Here is an 18,212-nt window from a genome sequence, read left to right as displayed (position 1 = left end):
TCCCTCTGGCCCAGGGCAGGTCCAGAAATGCCATCTAAGCCAAGGCTGGAATTGGGGACCCAAGAGTCCACTTGGTGCTCTACCCCACTGTGGCTGAGCTGGTACCTATCTTCAAGAAAAAGTCCCCTTTACTTTTCCTTCTACTTTTCTCAAGCAGAAGGAATCTCTCACTATAACCACCATAGTTGGGAATGTGCTGGGTCTCACCTAAAGCCAGTGTGTCTGAGTCTCACCCAAGGCCCACTGTGTACTACCTGGGTATTGCTGCTGGTTATTCAGGGCCCAAGGGCTCTTCAGTCAGCAGATGATGAATCCTACCAGCACTGGGTCCTTTCCTTCAAGGCAGCAGGTTCCCTTCTGGCCCAGGACATGTCTAGAAATGTCATCCAGGATCTAGGGCCTTAATTAGGGGCCTCATGACTCTGCCCAGCACCCTGTCCTACTGTGGCTGAACTGGTATCCAAGTTGCAAGACAAAGTCCTCTTTACTCTTCCCTCTCCTCAAGCAGAAGGAAGGAGTCACTTTTATTGCTGTGAGCTGTGTTGCCTGGGATTGGCAAGGGTGGTGCAAGCACTCTCTTTGCTGCCCTGGTTGGTGTCTCACTAGATCATGTTCCCCCAACTAGGTTGTGCACCCCCGAAGTCCACTGGCTTTTCAGCACGGCACTAGGACTGCCTAGGAGTTGCAATCCTTGTGGCCTAGACTGCCTTTCAGATTTATTTAGGACCCCAGAGCACTTTAGCCAGCGGAGGCAAGACTTGCCAAAACTCAACTTCTTACCACTAGGATGGGTGATTCCCCTTTGCCTAGGGCTGGTCTAAATGCTGCCTCCATGGGCATCAACTGAGTTCAGCCTAATTTTGCTTTCCACTCTGACAGAGCAGCACTGGGTTCTCCCAAGCACACAGATTATCTTTCTGTCCCACATGGCCACTGCCAGGGGAAGGGAGAGGGGTGGCGTTGACAATTCAAGACCATCTTTCCTACCTGGTTTTAACTTCATATCACTGAAAGAGGTACTGATTAGTTCAGCCACTGTGAGAAGCAGCTTGGAGATTTCTCAAAGAACTTCAAATAGAACTACCATTCAACCCAGCAATCCCATAACTGGGTATATGCCGAAAGAAATGTAAATCATTCTACCATAAAGACACGTGCACACGTATGTCATCACAGCCCTATTCACAATAGCAAAGACATGGAACCAACCTAGATGCCCATCAACGGTGGACTTCATAAAGAAAATGTGGTACATATACACTATGGAATACTAAAAAAGAACAAAATCATGTCCTTTGCAGCAGTACAGATGAAGCTGGAGGCCATCACTCTAAACGAATTAACACATGAACAGAAAACCAAATACTGCATGTTCTCACTTATAAGTGGGAACTAAACATTGAGTACCCATGGACACAAAGAAGGGAACAATAGATACTGGGACCTACTTGACAGTGGGGGTTGGGAGGAAGATGAAGATCCAAAAACGACCTATCTGGTACTATGCTTATTACCTGGGTGATGAAATAATCTATACACAACACACAATTTACCCATGTAACAAACCTGCATGTGTACTCCCTGAACCTAAAATAAAAGTTGGAAAGAAAAAAAATTCAAGAAGTATTAAATACAAAGTAGCATGCCATGAAGTCTCCCTGTGCTACAAATGGAATGCCAAGTTTACTGTGTTTTACATTGCCACATAAAAGTGAATCTGAACAAAGCAAATGGAGAACATATGCCAGAGCTGAGCATGGTGGCTCATGCCTATAACCCCAGCATTCTGGGAGGCCGAGGTGGGTAGATCGCCTGAGCTCGGAAGTTTGAGACGAGCCTGGTCAACCTGGTGAAGCCTCATATTTGTATTATCTACCAAAAATACCCAAAAAAATTTAGCAGGTGTGGTGGCACACGCCTGTGGTCCTAGCTACTTGGGAGGCTGAGGTGGGAGGATTGCTTGAGCCTGGGAGGTGGAGGTTGCAGTGAGCCGAGATCACGCCATTTGCACTCCAGCCTGGGTGACGGAGTGAGACCCCATCTCAAGGAAAAAGAAAAAAAAGAACATATTCCAGAAAGGAAGTAATCCAATGAAGTCATGGGGAAAAAAAATGGCCCCACCAAAAGATGAAAAATATAAAAAAGATTAGAACTAAGTGTGTTTTTGGAATACTCCGGAAAGGAGTAAAAAAGAAAAGTAGAATATTTACAGGGAATAAAAGCAGTACTATTCTGCTGATGGCTCGTATTGGCTAAGGAGAGCTAATGGTTAGATTTTCATGAATTATGTGAGTTTTTAAATACAGTCATTATTAAAAATTAAACTATGTACTTGCAATTGAATGAACTATGTTAAAATTATACTACAACAGATTTTATTGTTTCTGGGAAGATGATCAGTGTACTGTACATTGAAGCTCATTAAATAAAAAAAATTCAATCTGATAAAAAAGCAATTCTTGGCCGGGCACGGTGGCTTACGCCTGTAGTCCTAGCACTTTGGGAGGCTGAGACGGGTGGATTACGAGGTCAGGAGATGGAGACCACCCTGGACAACACGGTGAAATCCTATCTCCACTAAAAATGCAAAAATTAGCTGAGTATAGTGGTGTGTGCCTGTAGTCCCAGCTACTCAGGAGGCTGCAGCAGGAGAACCACTTGAACCCAGGAGGCGGAGGTTGCAGTGAGTTGAGATCGTGCCACTGCACTCCAGCCTGGGCGATAGAGCAAGACCCCGTCTCAAAAAAGAAAAAAAAATATCTGCAAGAGTATCTGTGGTATATACAGATATATGCTAAATTGTTTTCCAGAGTAGTCATAGCTATTTTTTCTTTCATCAGCAGTGGAAGCGCATTCCTCATTGCCTTGCATCCTTGGTAATGGTTGCTATTATCTAACTTTAAACGTTTTGCCAGTTTAGTGGTGTGAAATGTTATTTCATAATGGTGAATGTACATTTCCTTGATTACAAATGAGGTTGAACATCTTTGCATGTTAGGGGCTTATGCTTTTGTGAAATTCTAAATTCTTACTCACTTCTGTTTCTTTCTTTCTTTTTTTTTTTCTTTTAGAGATGAGGTCTCACTCTGTTGCCCAAGCTGGAGTGCAGTGGTGCAGTCATAGCTCACTGTAACCCCAGACCCCTGGGCTCAGGTGATCCTCCTGCCTCAGCCTCCTGAGTAGCTTAAAAGAAAAATTTGGTAGAGACCGGGTCTCACTGTGTTGCCAGGCTGGTCTGAAACTCCTGAGCTCAAGCAATCCTCCTGCCTTGGCCTCCCAAAGTGCTGAGATTACAGGCATGAGCCACCGCACCCAGCCTTATCTTTTCCTTTTTGATCTATGGAGATTCTTTGCATGTTCTAGATGCTAATAATTTGCCAACTAAATGTATTGTGAAGATCTTCTTAGTAAGTAATTGGATGTGGGAGGGGAGGAAGAAGTAGTATAGAATTACTCCTAGGTTTCTAGTTTGGGAAACTGATTGGATGATGGTGCAATTAAACTAGGACATAAAATAGAGGGGGAGAAACAGATCTCAGGGAGAGGAGAATTAATTCGGAGTTTAAAGTTCCTATGGGATATTCAAGTGGAGACGTCTTAGAGAAATTTGGCTATTGGACTGGATGTGGTGGCTTGCACCTGTAATGCCAGCTTCTCTGGAGGCTGAGGTCAGAGGATTACTTGAGCCCAGGAGTTTGAGGCTGCACTGAGCTGTGATTGCACCACTGCACTCAGAGGAAGACCCTGTGTCTAAAAAAATAAGAGATTGAAAAAAAAAAATCTGACTATAGGGGTTTGGAGATTAGGCCAAGCTCTGTTATGCTACATTAGTTCTGTAGGATCTTATATGATGGGCCTTTCAGGAGATTACAGTTGGAAGGAGAGAGAGTGGTAATTCTCTAACTCATTTGTCTTCTGCCCATCCCGCGTTTTTCTCCAGGCCATGGATTCTCCAATCTGAATTTCTTAGGAAATAAATATCCCAACCAAGTGACACACAAGACACTTCATCTTAGTTAATAATTACTTTATTAACTTTTGGTCTTTCAACATTTAGATGGTCTTTCTCAATATTTCCAGGAAAGTACCTCATTTTTATTTTGAAAACCATTCAGCACATTTATCTTACATAATATGCAGAGCATATATCTATCTGTATTTTTTAAATTTTCCTGTTACTCGATACATAGTACATAATTACATAAGTTATTCCATGTACACTGAAAACAATATAGGAAATATATACATCTAAGACTTCTACTTTGTACAGTCTTTCATTAAATAAGAAAATTTACACATACATTTTCAGATATTTCTACCTTTCTGTATGTATTTGGAATTGTATGTAGGTAGCCAATGAAAGAATATGGGCCCCTTGGGAGGATGGCAGTGGAAGTCCATGAAGTAAAGGGCATTTTTTAAAAAGCAGATTGTATTATCATTTTGATTGCCTTTTAGTTATTTGAGATTCTGAGAATTCTGATAAACCCCAAAGCAGAAAGATTCCTTAGCACCCTTGGAAGATGGGAAAGGTGAGGGAAATACCGGAAGCAGGGTTAGGACTTGGCACATCCACTAAGAACATAGCACCTCAGTAGAGCTTACATTATAGTGCCAGGGTAGAGTTATTACTGAGTAGCTTAGGATGATGAACATTGACCTTCCTACAGGAGTAGTAGCAGCTGATTTGGTGACCATGATTGGTCACCTTTTAGTGGAACTGCAAACTAAGAACAATTAGGGCTTGACATATACTCCATGTAGGGAAGTGATGGGAGAGGCAGCCTCTGTGTGGTCCATCCTTGGCAGCACTTTGTTTCCCTCTGGTTTTAGGGAGATCTTTTAGACCTGTAAGAAGAGAAAGGGGACATAAAAGTATGATATTCAGACTCTGACTTCAGACTGGGTTTTGCTTGGAACATATTGAATTCATAGATAACCCAAAGATCCTCAGGTAAAGGATGTGATGAGCTTTCCTGCTGCTATGCATTCATTATGGATTACAGAGGCTGCTTTTTTTTAAAGCCATGAAAGACTTGGGGAAAATGTGTCAGTTTTGCTTAGATAGTTATAGCTGTACTTTAAGGTTGACAGGTAATCAGGGTAACTTCTGATACTTACCACACAAGATGGTGCCTCAGCATTTAAATAAATGGAGGTAGGAGAGGGCATGGTGGTAACATACTTTTAAACCAGTGATTGCAAAGCAAACCACAATGCAAGTGTTTCTGACTCCCAAGATTGCCATTTCCTAAGAGCAATTCTGCAAGCAAAAGCAAACCTACCTTTCCTTGCTAACTGCTTTCAGTAAATTCTTGATGGCCTTAGATTCTGGATTCAGACACCTCTTCTCACCCTTCTTTTTCATTGTAGCACTGTAGAAATAAATAGGGATGAAAATATTTAAAAGAGTGTTGGGTCAATAAAACAGATGGCATACACAGTTCTGAAGTCCGACATTTAAGTTTCACTCTGCATGTTTTTGTTTGCTGTACATTAGTTTTAGAATCATCATAAACCCTTTACTGATCTTTTGTTATTATCATTACATATTTAATACAGTATATAATTACAACCAGGGAAGTGGTAATCAGATGGGATTTCACTCACATGATCTCAACATGTGGACAAAATTGACTTGGAGGAATAATTTCAAGTTTTTCTAAAGACCTTGGATTAACAGGTTGATTACTAATGCTGATGCAGGTACAGCGTACAGTTCTAGAGAGAGGTATTCCTGTAGGAAAAGAGAAAGGAACAGCAGAGAAGGTTAGCACAGGGTTCATGTTAGACATTTAATGTAGACTGTTGGTATTTAGCAGAACCTATATCCCCATATCAGCAAACAGTCACTTAATCTGAGGAGGAATGAATCGTATCATAACACAACTGTAAATGATTAAATAGTTGATTATCTGGAAGAAAAGAATTGCAGCTTATTGATTATAAAGTCAAACCCTTAAACACCGTTCATGTGGTTCATTGAGCTTAGTTAGGTAAGGAAGTATGTGTGTCTCATCTCTCTCCGCATTCCCTCACATTTTCTCTCTCTATCCTTCCTCTTCCCCATCTCTTCTGTCCTCCTTCCCTTTTTCCTTCTCTTTCTCTTATTCTATTTGTTTCTCTCACTTCAATTCATATAAGTTTTATGATCTGAGGGAATCTCTATTTATTTCCCTCTTATTTATAAGCATGCAGTGAAACTTTTACAAATACATTATTTCTATACTTTTAGAATTTATACCTATTCCTATTTCTCATTTTACAAATTTAGTATCCTTTGATGTTCCTTACCTTGAATGCCACTTAGAGTCAGAAAGACAAGGCAGCAAATCAGAATGGTAGTTTGATTCATGGTGCTGAGACTGGAGGTTCCTCTGCTGCAGGCTCAGAATATGTCTAAGCAGTTGAGGAATGTCTCAGAAAACGTGAGGCGAGTGTGCCGTATTTATCTGCAAAGGCATTTTCCCTCCCTAATTCTGATTGGATAACATTACAGTTGACTTAGCAAAATCTGCTGGCTGTTCCTGGGGAAGTCCCATGTTGCAAAATCGAAGGTATTATGTTTGTTCATTGTAGCCTACAAGTTATGGAATTTCCCTCTGCCCATCTTTTTTTGGTAATAGTGAATTAGGTTTCACTTTCCAAAACATTAACTGTTTCTTGAAAAAAAGAACTTCATTGCATATAGAAAAAAACAAAGGTTGCAATCCATTCTAACTATGCTTTTTCTCAACACTTAAACTTTTATAGTTAATTTCAGAGGCTATTTTAAAAAATATCCCCAGTAATAGAAATTTTTCATCCTTTATAGGTAAACCTAATTTTTTGGTAACAGCAAGTTGTGCCTGATTATTAGAACAGTGATTTACCTGGACAGTGCTCCTTGATCAAATACTATAAAGTAATAGGATTGGCTTGCTTAGGCAAGGTCAAAGATATGGAACTGGCAAGTTTTAAATAATTCAATAAATGCTTTGTTCGTTCATAACACCATTAGATTAAGTAAATAGCCTCCAACATAACTATTTTGAGGGAAATCACTGCTCATTTGAGTATCTGATTTCTGGTGTGTTAAAACAAGTTTCATGTCTTACAGCAGTCCCTGAATGAAAACATCATAAGATGGTATCTAGAATGGTGGGAGAAAAGGATTCATAGCTATCTTAGGGTTATTGTAAAAAATAAAGGGTGCTTTTTGAGGAAATGAATTTAAAAGCGGGGGCATGCATAGAGACAGACCTTGGGAAAGCAGCTTGAGACAGGAGGGAAACAGGTTGATTTAAGATGAGGTTCAGCTCCAAGAGACTGTTAAATGCAAAGCAAAGAAAAAAAAAGTGTCAGCCATTGAGCTAGTAACAATGATAACTGAAATTGGCACAATTTTAACTGGATGATGAATTGTGGCAAAACTTAATTTCTTAGCATTCAGTAGTACTTGGCTGATTATTCATAGTAGCTAGTAGTAGAAAGCACATGATACTCATATAATGGAAAACATGGTGAACCTGAAAGTGGAAATTTAACAGAATCCATGGATATAGTGGTCCTTGGTTGTGTTCTTTGTGAATGATTAGTAACAGGGAATCCAAGATGAAATACTGTTTCAAAAGCAGGCACCACCCTGCAATGAGAGATCTGAGGCAAGTGATATTTAGAACCTAGGAAAATATATGGGAGTTCTTTTCATCGTCAGCTGGGCTGCAACAATGCAGGGATTGGTCAGAGAATGGAAAAGCTTCCATCCTAGGATGAGGCTACTGTACCTGGTAGATACTGTCTCAGAACCTGGTATCAGGGGCCAAGAATAAAGCCTATATCTGCAAACTGGGCACACATAAGACTTGGATCCTCAAATGCAGGAACTCCATCATTGGAACAGAGAGTGAGTTGCTTGGGGCAAATGGAGTTTGCTAGAGAGCTGAATCCCATGTTAATCTCTTCTAGGGACTGGAATAGAGCTAAGCTTTCAAGCAAACAAGTCAGCAGAATTAGCTGTGGGAAGCTGGAAAGACAAAAGAGAGAGAGGTGAGGTAGAGACTGACAGAACCCAAAAGACGTTCACCTAGCAAAGAGGCGTTCCTTCTGATGAGGGAAAGGCTTATGAGAAATAGTGACATGGAGGGATCCTTCCATATCTATTTATGCAGAACAAACATTTGACTGTGAATAGAATGCCAACAAATTTCAGAGAAATGTCTGACATCATGAATGGAAGAGGCCCGGAAAAGTTCAAGATTAACCAATCAAAACAAGAGATGCTGATGGTTTTATTTTAGTTAGTATCTAAGTTGTCAGCTAAGATGTCTCTATATAGAAGACAATGTAAAAAGGAGATACTTGATAAATGGACTAAAAATCTGTTATTAGGAATAAAATATTTGATTTTTACTAAACATTGTATTACATTAACTGTGTTCCAGACATTGTTTGAACTGCTTTATGAATATTGACCATATTGACTGATTTTATCCTTATAATAACTTCTACCGCTGACCCAGCCACTCTTCTATTTTTTTGTTGTTGTTTATTTATTTATTTATTTATTTGTTTATTTATTTATTTATTTATTTTTGAGACGGAGTCTTGCTCTGTCGCCCGGGCTGGAGTGCAGTGGCCGGATCTCAGCTCACTGCAAGCTCTGCCTCCCGGGTTTACGCCATTCTCCTGCCTCAGCCTCCCGAGTAAGCTGGGACTACAGGCGCCCGCCACCTTGCCCAGCTAGCTTTTTGTATTTTTTAGTAGAGACGGGGTTTCACCGTGTTAGCCAGGATGGTCTCGATCTTCTGACCTCGTGATCCGCCCGTCTCGGCCTCCCAAAGTGCTGGGATTACAGGCTTGAGCCACTGCGCCCGGCCTATTTTTTTTTTTTATACTTTAAGTTCTAGGGTACATGTGCATAACGTGCAGGTTTGTTACATATGTATACTTGTGCCATGTTGGTGTGCTGCACCCATCAACTCGTCAGCACCCATCAATTCATCATTTATATCATGTATAACTCCCAAGTGCAAGTCCCTCCCCCCTCCCCCCTCCCCATGATAGGCCCCAGTGTGTGATGTTCCCCTTCCCGAGTCCAAGTGATCTCATTGTTCATTTCCCACCTATGAGTGAGAACATGCGGTGTTTGGTTTCCAGTTCTTGTGACAGTTTGCTAAGAATGATGGTTTCCAGCTGCATCCATGTCCCTACAAAGGACGCAAACTCATCCTTTTTTATGGCTGCATAGTATTGCATGGTGTATATGTGCCACATTTTCTTAATCCAGTCTGTCACAGATGGACATTTGGGTTGATTCCAAGTCTTTGCTATTGTGAATAGTGCCGCAATAAACATACGTGTGCATGTGTCTTTGTAGTAGAATAATTTATAATCCTTTGGGTATATACCCAGTAGTGGGATGGCTGGGTCATATGGTACATCTAGTTCTAGATCCTTGAGGAATTGCCATACTGTTTTCCGTAATGGTTGAACTAGTTTACAATCCCACCAACAGTGTAAAAGTGTTCCTATTTCTCCACATCCTCTCCAACAACTGTTGTTTCCTGACTTTTTAATGATTGCCGTTCTAACTGGTGTGAGATGGTATCTCATTGTGGTTTTGATTTGCATTTCTCTGATGGCGAGTGATGATGAGCATTTTTTCATGTGTCTGTTGGCTGTATGAATGTCTTCTTTTGAGAAATGTCTGTTCATATCCTTTGCCCACTTTTTGATGGGGTTGTTTGTTTTTTTCTTGTATATTTGTTTGAGTTCTTTGTAGATTCTGGATATTAGCCCTTTGTCAGATGAGTAGATTGCAAAAATTTTCTCCCATTCTGTAGGTTGCCTGTTCACTCTGATGGTAGTTTCTTTTTTTTTTTTTTTTTTTTTCCATGAGGCATTTTATTTGTAAATGTATGTATTACATCCCTAGAAAAAGAATCCCAGGATTTTCCCTCCTGTGTGTTTTCGTCTTGCTTCTTCATGGTCCATGATGCCAGCTGAGGTTGTCAGTACAATGAAACCAAACTGGCGGGATGGAAGCAGGTTATTCTGCCATTTTTCTAGATCTTTGAGTTGCACATCAAATCTGGGGCTGATCACTCCACACTTGTTTAGCCTGCCTGTAAGGTTCACAACAATTTTCCCAGCTCTGTGATCATCAATGATTTCAAATTCGCCAATGTAACCATGCTTCATCATCACAGTGAGAAACCAGACGATGACTTTGGAGCACGGCCTAATAAGCACCTGGCGTTTGCCTCTCTTTTCGGCATTGTTGATGCTCTTGAGAGCATCAGCCAGGACATTCATGTGCACCATTGTGGCAGTGCGGAAAGATGGCGGAAAGAGCCACTCTTTTATTTTTTTACCATAGATTATTTTTACCTATTCTAGAACTTCATATAAATAGAACCACTTAAGTATATACTCTTTTGCGCAAGACATCTTTTGCTCAATATGTTTCTTAGATTCATCGATGTAGTTGCATGACTTAGTGATTTGTTTCTCTTTATTGATGAATAGTAATCCATTGTACAAACATATCAATTTGTTTCTGGTTGATGGACACCTTGATTGTGTTCAGATTTTAGTTATTATATATAAATCTGCCACGAAGATTTTTGTGTAATTTTTTTTCTGAGCATATGCTTTCATTTCGTGGGGTACATATGTAGCAGTGGAATATGATCGCTTACTTTTTTATTTTAAAAACCTAAGTGATCATGTCACTCTTCTGCTTAAGACCTCAAACAACTTCCACTTAGAATAAAATCCAAATTTCTAATTAAGCTGCTTTACTAAGTCCTCTATGATCTGGGTGCTACCTATTTGTCCAACCTCGTATCATTCCTTCTCAACCACTGCAATCCAGTCAGTGGCCCATAGACTGGCAGTTTTCTCCATCTGGAATGCTTTTCCTCCTGTTTATCACATAGAGTATTCCTTCTGGACATTTAGATTTTAGCTGGCTTGTACCTTCTCTTGTCACACAATCTGAAGCAGACATGACTTTAATTCTCTACATGGCATTTCATACTATCTGATATTCAGTTCATTCTTTTTTTGTGTGTAATGTCTGTTTCTCCACGCTAAAATGTATGGCCCAGGAGAGCAGGGAACTAAAATGCATATGAGAGGCATTTGGTAAATATTGGATAGAAGAATGGATGAATGAATCTTTACAGACTTTAAGTAACACCATACAAGGATTGTATTTCAAGAAGTATTTCCGTTGGTTCATCAGATTTCTGAATTTGGACATGAGTATTACTTGTTTTCCTTAGCTTTAAAGAACCAAGTTTAATTTAAGAAGACTATAATTTCCCCAGAAGTTAGTTTAGATTTAGGTAGGTAAAATCAATACAGATATTCTCAGCTAGCTATAGGACAGACTCTTCATTCCAAGAACTCTGGTAAATATAGAGTAGTACCCCTAAAGGCTTCTTAATTATTCACTACTTTTTATCTGTAATTAAGCATTGAATGAATGAATGCAGAAATGCAAATCTCCTCAGTGCATATTATGTATGTGGCCATGGACGGTGTTAGAAGAAGGAGGAGAAGTAGACTTGTTCTCATTATTTTCTGTGCACTTTGTGTAGGGAACTAAGCTAACCTCAGGGAATACTAGAAGGGATAAGATCCAATATTTATCCTTGACGGGTTTACATCCTAATTGGGAAGACCAAAAACTATGAAACAATAAATATCAATAAGAGAAACTTTATGGGCCAGGCATGGTGGCTCACGCCTGTAATCCCAGCACTTCGGGAGGCCGAGGCGGATCACCTGAGGTCAGGAGTTCAACAACAGCCTGGCCAACATGATGAAACCCTGTCTGTACTAAAAATACAAAAAATTAGCCGGGCGTGGTGGTGGGCGCCTGTAATCCCAGCTACGCAGGAGGCTGAGGCAGGAGAATCGCTTGAACCCTGGAGGCGGAAGTTGTAGTGAGCCTGAGATCACACCATTGCACTCTAGCCTGGGCAACAAGAGTGAAACTCCATTTCAAAAGAAAAGAAAAGAAAAGAAAAGAAAAGCTTTATAATCAGTACCAAATGAGTGGTATGGAAAATAAATAACGTGGAGGTTCATAGGAGACTATACGTACTCATTAAGGTCAGAAGTTTTCAGAAGATCCTTCAGAAAAAAAGACCTCAGATGAGCCATAAAGTGTGAATCTTTCTTAAATAAGTGGCCAGGAGAGGAAAGCTTGTGCAATTACAGATAAATGTCATTAAAAAATGGCAAAGGGGGAAGCCAACTAACCAGTCAGGAAGATTGGTGGTCTCATAAGAGTGATAATGCCTTGTTAGGATTCTGTAAAATCTGGTCCTTAGTTTTTCCAGTCCTAGAAATTCTCATTTTTCCTAGTCATCCAGGGTAAGCATATTCTCAGAGAGTTAACTCTGCTAACAAAATCTAAAAGAGACTAAGATGAAAATTAAAAGACTGTGTATCCATTTACAATGAGAACTTTTTCAGTGAGTAGGATGATTGGTTTTGGTATCCAAGTCACCCCTTTCCCAGGATCAGATTACCTATGAAATTGAATTAGTATCAGAACAGTGAATGGTGAGCAGAGTCAAACGAAGGACCCTTCTCTTATTGTTTTAAATGAGGGGTCTGCTCAGGGTAGAAACCTGACAAATGTGATCAACATGGAAAATCATTTAGAAAAAAAATCAAACTTTTAGAGACAGTAGCAAGACCACTATTACTTTTTTCACCCAAAACCAAGACTGCATGTGTCATTTAAATAAAAATCTAAATGATAACTCTTTTTATATATTTCTCTCCATTTTTGCAAGGTTTATGGTATATTAATTTTCCTAGAATTCACAGATCTGAGTATAGTTTTGAAAGAAAATGAAAGTTAAGGAAGTATCCCGCTTTAGTTTCTGTTTCAGTTGCTATTGATTTATCTTTAAGCCTCTGATTATGGCATCAGGCCAAAAAAGACAACCATAAAAAAAGCAACAGTCTGCCCTGACAGACTAATGAGCATAGACCAAGGAAAAAATGCTTTCCTGGAAACTGTTGTGCTTAGAAGAAATTTTCTAAAAAGTGAGCAGGAGGACATCAGTGATTTCTGTGGACTGGGAATCCCCTCAGCTGGTGCAGAATATCCCTTGGAAAGTATGGGAGAGGAGGGCAAAGCTTCCCCTTCATAGTTTTCACTCTGAGCTCTCAAAAGATTCCCTGAGCTCACAGGGTTAGGTAATACTGGTTACATACTTTTCAATTACTCATGTGTCTCATCCTTCATAGCCAGCCTAAGCAGAGGGCAAAATGAGTGCTGGTAAAGTGGGTGGTAGACCCTAACAATCATCATGGCGTTGAAGGAGGGAGGGGCTCAGAATAGCTTCTGTTTGGATACATTTTAGGCTATGCAGTGTTTCTGAACTCATGCACTTGAGAGGACTTTTACAAATATGGCAGATTTCATCATTTGGAGGAAGAGACATAATTGGAGAACACTATAATAAAGTAAATGTGTTTGGGGGAAGTGTGGTGCATTTCTTTCTCCTTCCCATAAATAAGATATTTCAACAAAATAAATTAGAATTTTGTGATATTTTGTTCTGTTTTTAATCAAAATCTTTAGAAAATGTGTAGTTTTAAGTTTAATTGATTCATCATTGGTTGTCTTGTGAGAAGAGGAATCTTGAGATATGATGTAGTTCAGTAGTGCATGTTATTCCATATTTTAGATTATCGTGTCTGGAATTGGTGGGTTCTTGGTCTCACTGACTTTAAGAATGAAGCCGTGGACCCTTGCGGTGAGTGTTACAGTTCTTAAAGATGGTGTGTCTGGAGTCTTTTCCTTCAGATGTTCAGATGTGTCCGCAGTTTGTTTCTTCTGGTGAGTTCATGGTCTCGCTGATTTCAGGAGTGAAGCTTCAGATCTTCGTGGTAAATGCTACAGCTCTTAAAGGCGGCACGTCTGGAGTTGTTCATTCTTCCTGGTGGGTTCATGGTCTTGCTGGCTTCAGGAGTGAAGCTGCAGACTTTCGCGGTGAGTGTTACAGCTCATAAAGGCAGCATGGACCCAAAGAGTGAGCAGCAGCAAGATTCATTGTAAAGAGTGAAAGAACAAACCTTCCACAGCATGGAAGGGGACCCGAGTGGGTTGCCGCTGGCTGGCTGGGGCAGCGTGCTTTTATTCTGTTATCTGGCGCCACACACATCCTGCTGATTGATCAGTTTTACGGAGAGCTGATTGGTCCGTTTTACAGAGAGCTGATTGGACCGTTTTGACAGGGTGCTGATTGGTGCAGTTTACAATCCCTGAACTAGACAGAGAGTGCTGATTGGTGCATTTACAATGCTCTAGCTAGACATAAAAGTTCTCCAAGTCCCTACTAGATTAGCTAGACACAGAGCACTGATTGGTGCATTTACAAACCTTGAGCTAGACACAGGGTGCTGATTGGTGTATTTACAATCCCTTAGCTAGACATAAAGGTTCTCCAAGTCCCCACTAGACTCAGGAGCCCAGCTGGCTTCACCTAGTGGATCCCACACTGGGCTGTAGGCGGAGCTGCCTGCCAGCCCTGCACCACATACCTGCACCCCTCAGCCCTGGGGTGGTCAATGGGAACAGGTGCCATGGCGCAGGGGCAGCTCTCCTCAGGGAGGCTAGGGCCACACAGGAGCCCACGGTGTTGGGTGGGGGAGGCTTGGGCTTGGCGAGCTGCAGGTCCCAAGCCCTGCCCCGCAGGGAGGCAGCTGAGGCCCAGCGAGAATTCGAGCGTAGTGCTAGAGGGCTGGCAGTGCTGGGGAACCCGGCGCACATCTGCAACTGCTAGCCTGGTTACTAATCCCCTCACTGCCTGGGGCCCTCAGCGCCGGTCGGTGCTCCCAGTGCAGGGCCTGCCGAGCCCACTCCCACCTGGAACTGGCGCTGGCCGGAGAGCACCCTGCACAGCCCCAGTTCCCACCCATGCCTCTCCCTCCACACCTCCCCGCAAGCAGAGGGAGCTGGCTCTGGCCTCGGCCAGCCCAGAGAGGGGCTCCCACAGTGCTTGCGGCGGGCTGAAGGGCTCGTCAAGCATCGCCAGAGTGGACGCTGAGGCCAAGGAGGTATTGAGAGCGAGGGCTACTAGCGTGTTGTCACCTCTCGTTATCATTCAGTTTTCTTCAACCTGTTATTGACAGTTTGTGAACAATTTGAAGAAGAATGCTAAGTCAGGATTTATTGTATAGAGATAACTCACATTAGGGCATTTCCAATTTAGTAGCAGTTTATTGAGCAGCACCAAGGAACTATGAATACATCTGTACTTATGGTGCCAGGAGTTTTAGGACATATTCTTCTTAGGTACTTAAATGAAACTATGGTTTCAGTGTTATGTGTTAATCTCAGGCTTGCTCAATTTCATTACCAGTTTCTGATAAATAAAATTTGCAGACAAGGCAAGAAGAAGCAACTAATATTGCCTCATTCATCCCTTCTCCAAAAAAAAACCCAAACAGTTTTTTTGTGTGTGTACTATTTATAATCCACAGAATGTGCTGTCCCTATCATAAAGATTTATAATTGTTGGCTATGAAAATCTTTTCAGAAACAGATACAAAGAGGTATATTAATTCCATGTGGGCATATTAGGTTCCGTACTCAGTAGCCAAAAATAATTAAGTATAATCTTTCCTTTTCTAATAGTATTATCCAAAACTACTCCATTTGTGTGAAAGCTCTTCTTGGCTAATTAGAGGAAACAGTCCTGAAATTTTAAGTCACTGTGGGTGTTTGGCATCTTAAGTTCAATGTATTTAAAATCGAATCTGCAGTATTTTCTGCTAAACTACATCTTCCCCCTCATATCTCTATTTCTGTTAGTGACAGAACTATTCTTTCAGACATCAGAAGTTCAGCCTTTTTCCCTTGTTTCTTCTCTTGTTTTAAAGTTAGATTCAAATCCTTAACATGTTCTTTGTTTCTTTTTCTCAGCTTCAACTTTCTTTTTTTTGATATGGAGTCTCACTCTATGTAGCCCAGGCTGGAGTGCAATGATGCAATCTCGGCTTACTGCAACCTCCGCCTCCCGCGTTCAAGTGATTCTCCTGCTTCAGCCTCCTGAGTAGCTGGGATTACAGGCATGCACCACCATACCCAGCTGATTTTTTGTATCGTTAGTAGAGACGGGGTTTGACCATGTTTGTCAGTCTGGTCTCGAACTCCTGACCTCGTGATCCACCCGCCTCGGCTTCCCAAAGTGCTAGGATTACAGGTGTAAGCCACCATGCCCGGCCGCAGCTTCAACTTTCAAGTCCAATCTATCACTGTCTTGATTCTTTTTGTAGAGTGTGCTTGTCATTATATTTCTACTCTTACCAATATCACCTTGGTTTAGCCCTTCTTCTTTTTATGATAGTAAAATACAAATAACATAAAATTTACCATTTTAACCATTTAAAAGAGTATGATTCAGTGGAATTAAATACTTTCACAGTGCTGTGAAGCCATCACCATAATTTAGTTCCTGAACATTTTCATCATCCAGAAACCCCATACTCATTAAGTAGTTACTTCTCATTAACACCTCCCCCAAACCCCAGTCAACTAATTTGCTTTCTGTTTTTATGGTTTTTGCCTACTCTAGATATTTCCTATAAAATGGAATCATACAATATGTGGTCCCTTGTGTCTGGCTTTTTTTACTTAGCATGTTTTCAAGGTTCATCCATGTTGTAGCATGTATCAGTACTTCATTCCTTTTTATGGCTGAATATCTATTGTGTGTGTATACCACATTTTATGCATTCACTAGTTGATGGATATTTGGGTTGTTTCTGCTTTCTGAGTGTTGTGAGTAATGCTGCTACGAACATTTGTGTACCAGTTTTTGTTTAAAGAGCTGTTTCAGTTCTTTTGAGTATATACCTAGGAATGGAATTAATGGATTATATAGTAATATATAATTACTATAATTCTGTTTAACTTATTGCAGAGCCAGCCCCATACTTTTCACACCAGTATTTTCCAAAACGTGGGACACTACCATGTACATTGATAATAACATTTAGTATCAGTGAATTATTCTTTTCTTAACTTCAATCCTTCTGATTAATTAAATCAGGGGGAATATTATTTTTTTCATTGTATTTTGTTTTATCGTTACATTTTATTTCCATGGCATGTATTATCATTTCACATGTATAGTAATGAAAGTTTACTTTTCATGCTAATATATGTAAAATAAAGTGGTATATAATGAATATACCACTATACTAAAAATTGTATTATATACCATTATACTAAAAATATAATGAAGATCAAACAGAGAAATGTTTAAAAAAATTGTAAAGATGATATGAGAATGCCTTGAAGTTTTGGAAATACAGACCTGAGCTATTGCAGCTATTGCACAAATCCGAACTGATTTTCCTTCTCCAGTCTTTCTCACTTTCAATCAACCATTCATGCAATTCCCAGAATATTTTCCAATGACTTTGATAGGGTCACTCTCTTCTTCACAGACATTTGTTGAATCCCCATTTTGTACAGAGTAAAGTTCAAGGTTGTTTATCTATATTTTCATGTCTTTCATCCTTCCAACCAAACGAATCTAATTATGATTCCTAAAAATCACTTTATACTTCCTATTACTGTACATTCCCTTATGTCATTCATCTGCTGTAAATTCCTTTTCCCTTAGTTTATATTGCCGTTCAATAGATTCTGATATGCACCAGAAACTGTACTGTTGGCCTGGACTACAATGGCTTTCTTTTACACTTATGAGAGAGCAGATATTAGGCACAGAAATAATTCATTAATTACAATGGCAGTAAGTGGTATGATAGAAAAATAGAGAGTGTTATGGAAATAAATAAATAGGACACCTGATCTAATTGAAACTGAAGGGATGGTTTCTTGGAGAAAATGTCATTTAAGCTGAGACCTAAGTAATTAGTAGGCGTTAGCTTAGTGAAGAAATGGACAGAGAGAATAGTATGTGCAAGGTACCAAGGTGGGGAGGATCTTGGCTCAAATATGTTAATTTTCATATTTCATATATTTATTTTGCTATGAAGAACTTTAGGTATATGTTTTCTTCTCAATAATAATGTACTGGCCAGTAATATTTAATATACTTCTTACAAATACCAATTTATCATGCAGCCTTAACTCTGTGAATTTTTTTTTGAGTCAGGCTTTTGCCCAGGCTGGAGTGCAGTGATGTGATCACAGCTGACTGCAGCCTCAACCTCCCGGACTC

At 40.2% G+C, this 18,212-nt stretch overlaps 1 protein-coding gene and 1 pseudogene across 2 annotated transcripts; both read right to left on the bottom strand.

Moving 5' to 3' along the window:
* Nucleotides 1–4,010: 4,010 nt before the first annotated feature.
* CXCL10 (C-X-C motif chemokine ligand 10) lies at nt 4,011–6,460 on the bottom strand. Its single transcript, XM_010377097.1, has 4 exons — nt 6,295–6,460; nt 5,611–5,737; nt 5,286–5,375; nt 4,011–4,848 (listed from the first exon to the last, which is right to left on the bottom strand). Exons 1-4 carry the CDS (start codon nt 6,353–6,355, stop codon nt 4,830–4,832), a joined length of 297 nt encoding a protein of 98 aa, XP_010375399.1. The 5' UTR covers nt 6,356–6,460; the 3' UTR covers nt 4,011–4,829.
* Nucleotides 6,461–9,852: 3,392 nt separating this feature from the next.
* On the bottom strand, nt 9,853–10,334 carry LOC104673152 (annotated as a pseudogene). Its single transcript, XR_749475.2, has one exon. The product of XR_749475.2 is annotated as a 40S ribosomal protein S15a pseudogene (transcript).
* Nucleotides 10,335–18,212: the final 7,878 nt, after the last annotated feature.

The sequence above is a fragment of the Rhinopithecus roxellana genome, chromosome 2 (genome assembly GCF_007565055.1).
Source record: "Rhinopithecus roxellana isolate Shanxi Qingling chromosome 2, ASM756505v1, whole genome shotgun sequence".
Lineage (NCBI taxonomy): Eukaryota > Metazoa > Chordata > Mammalia > Primates > Cercopithecidae > Rhinopithecus > Rhinopithecus roxellana.
This window is presented reverse-complemented; position numbering and strand designations above follow the sequence as displayed.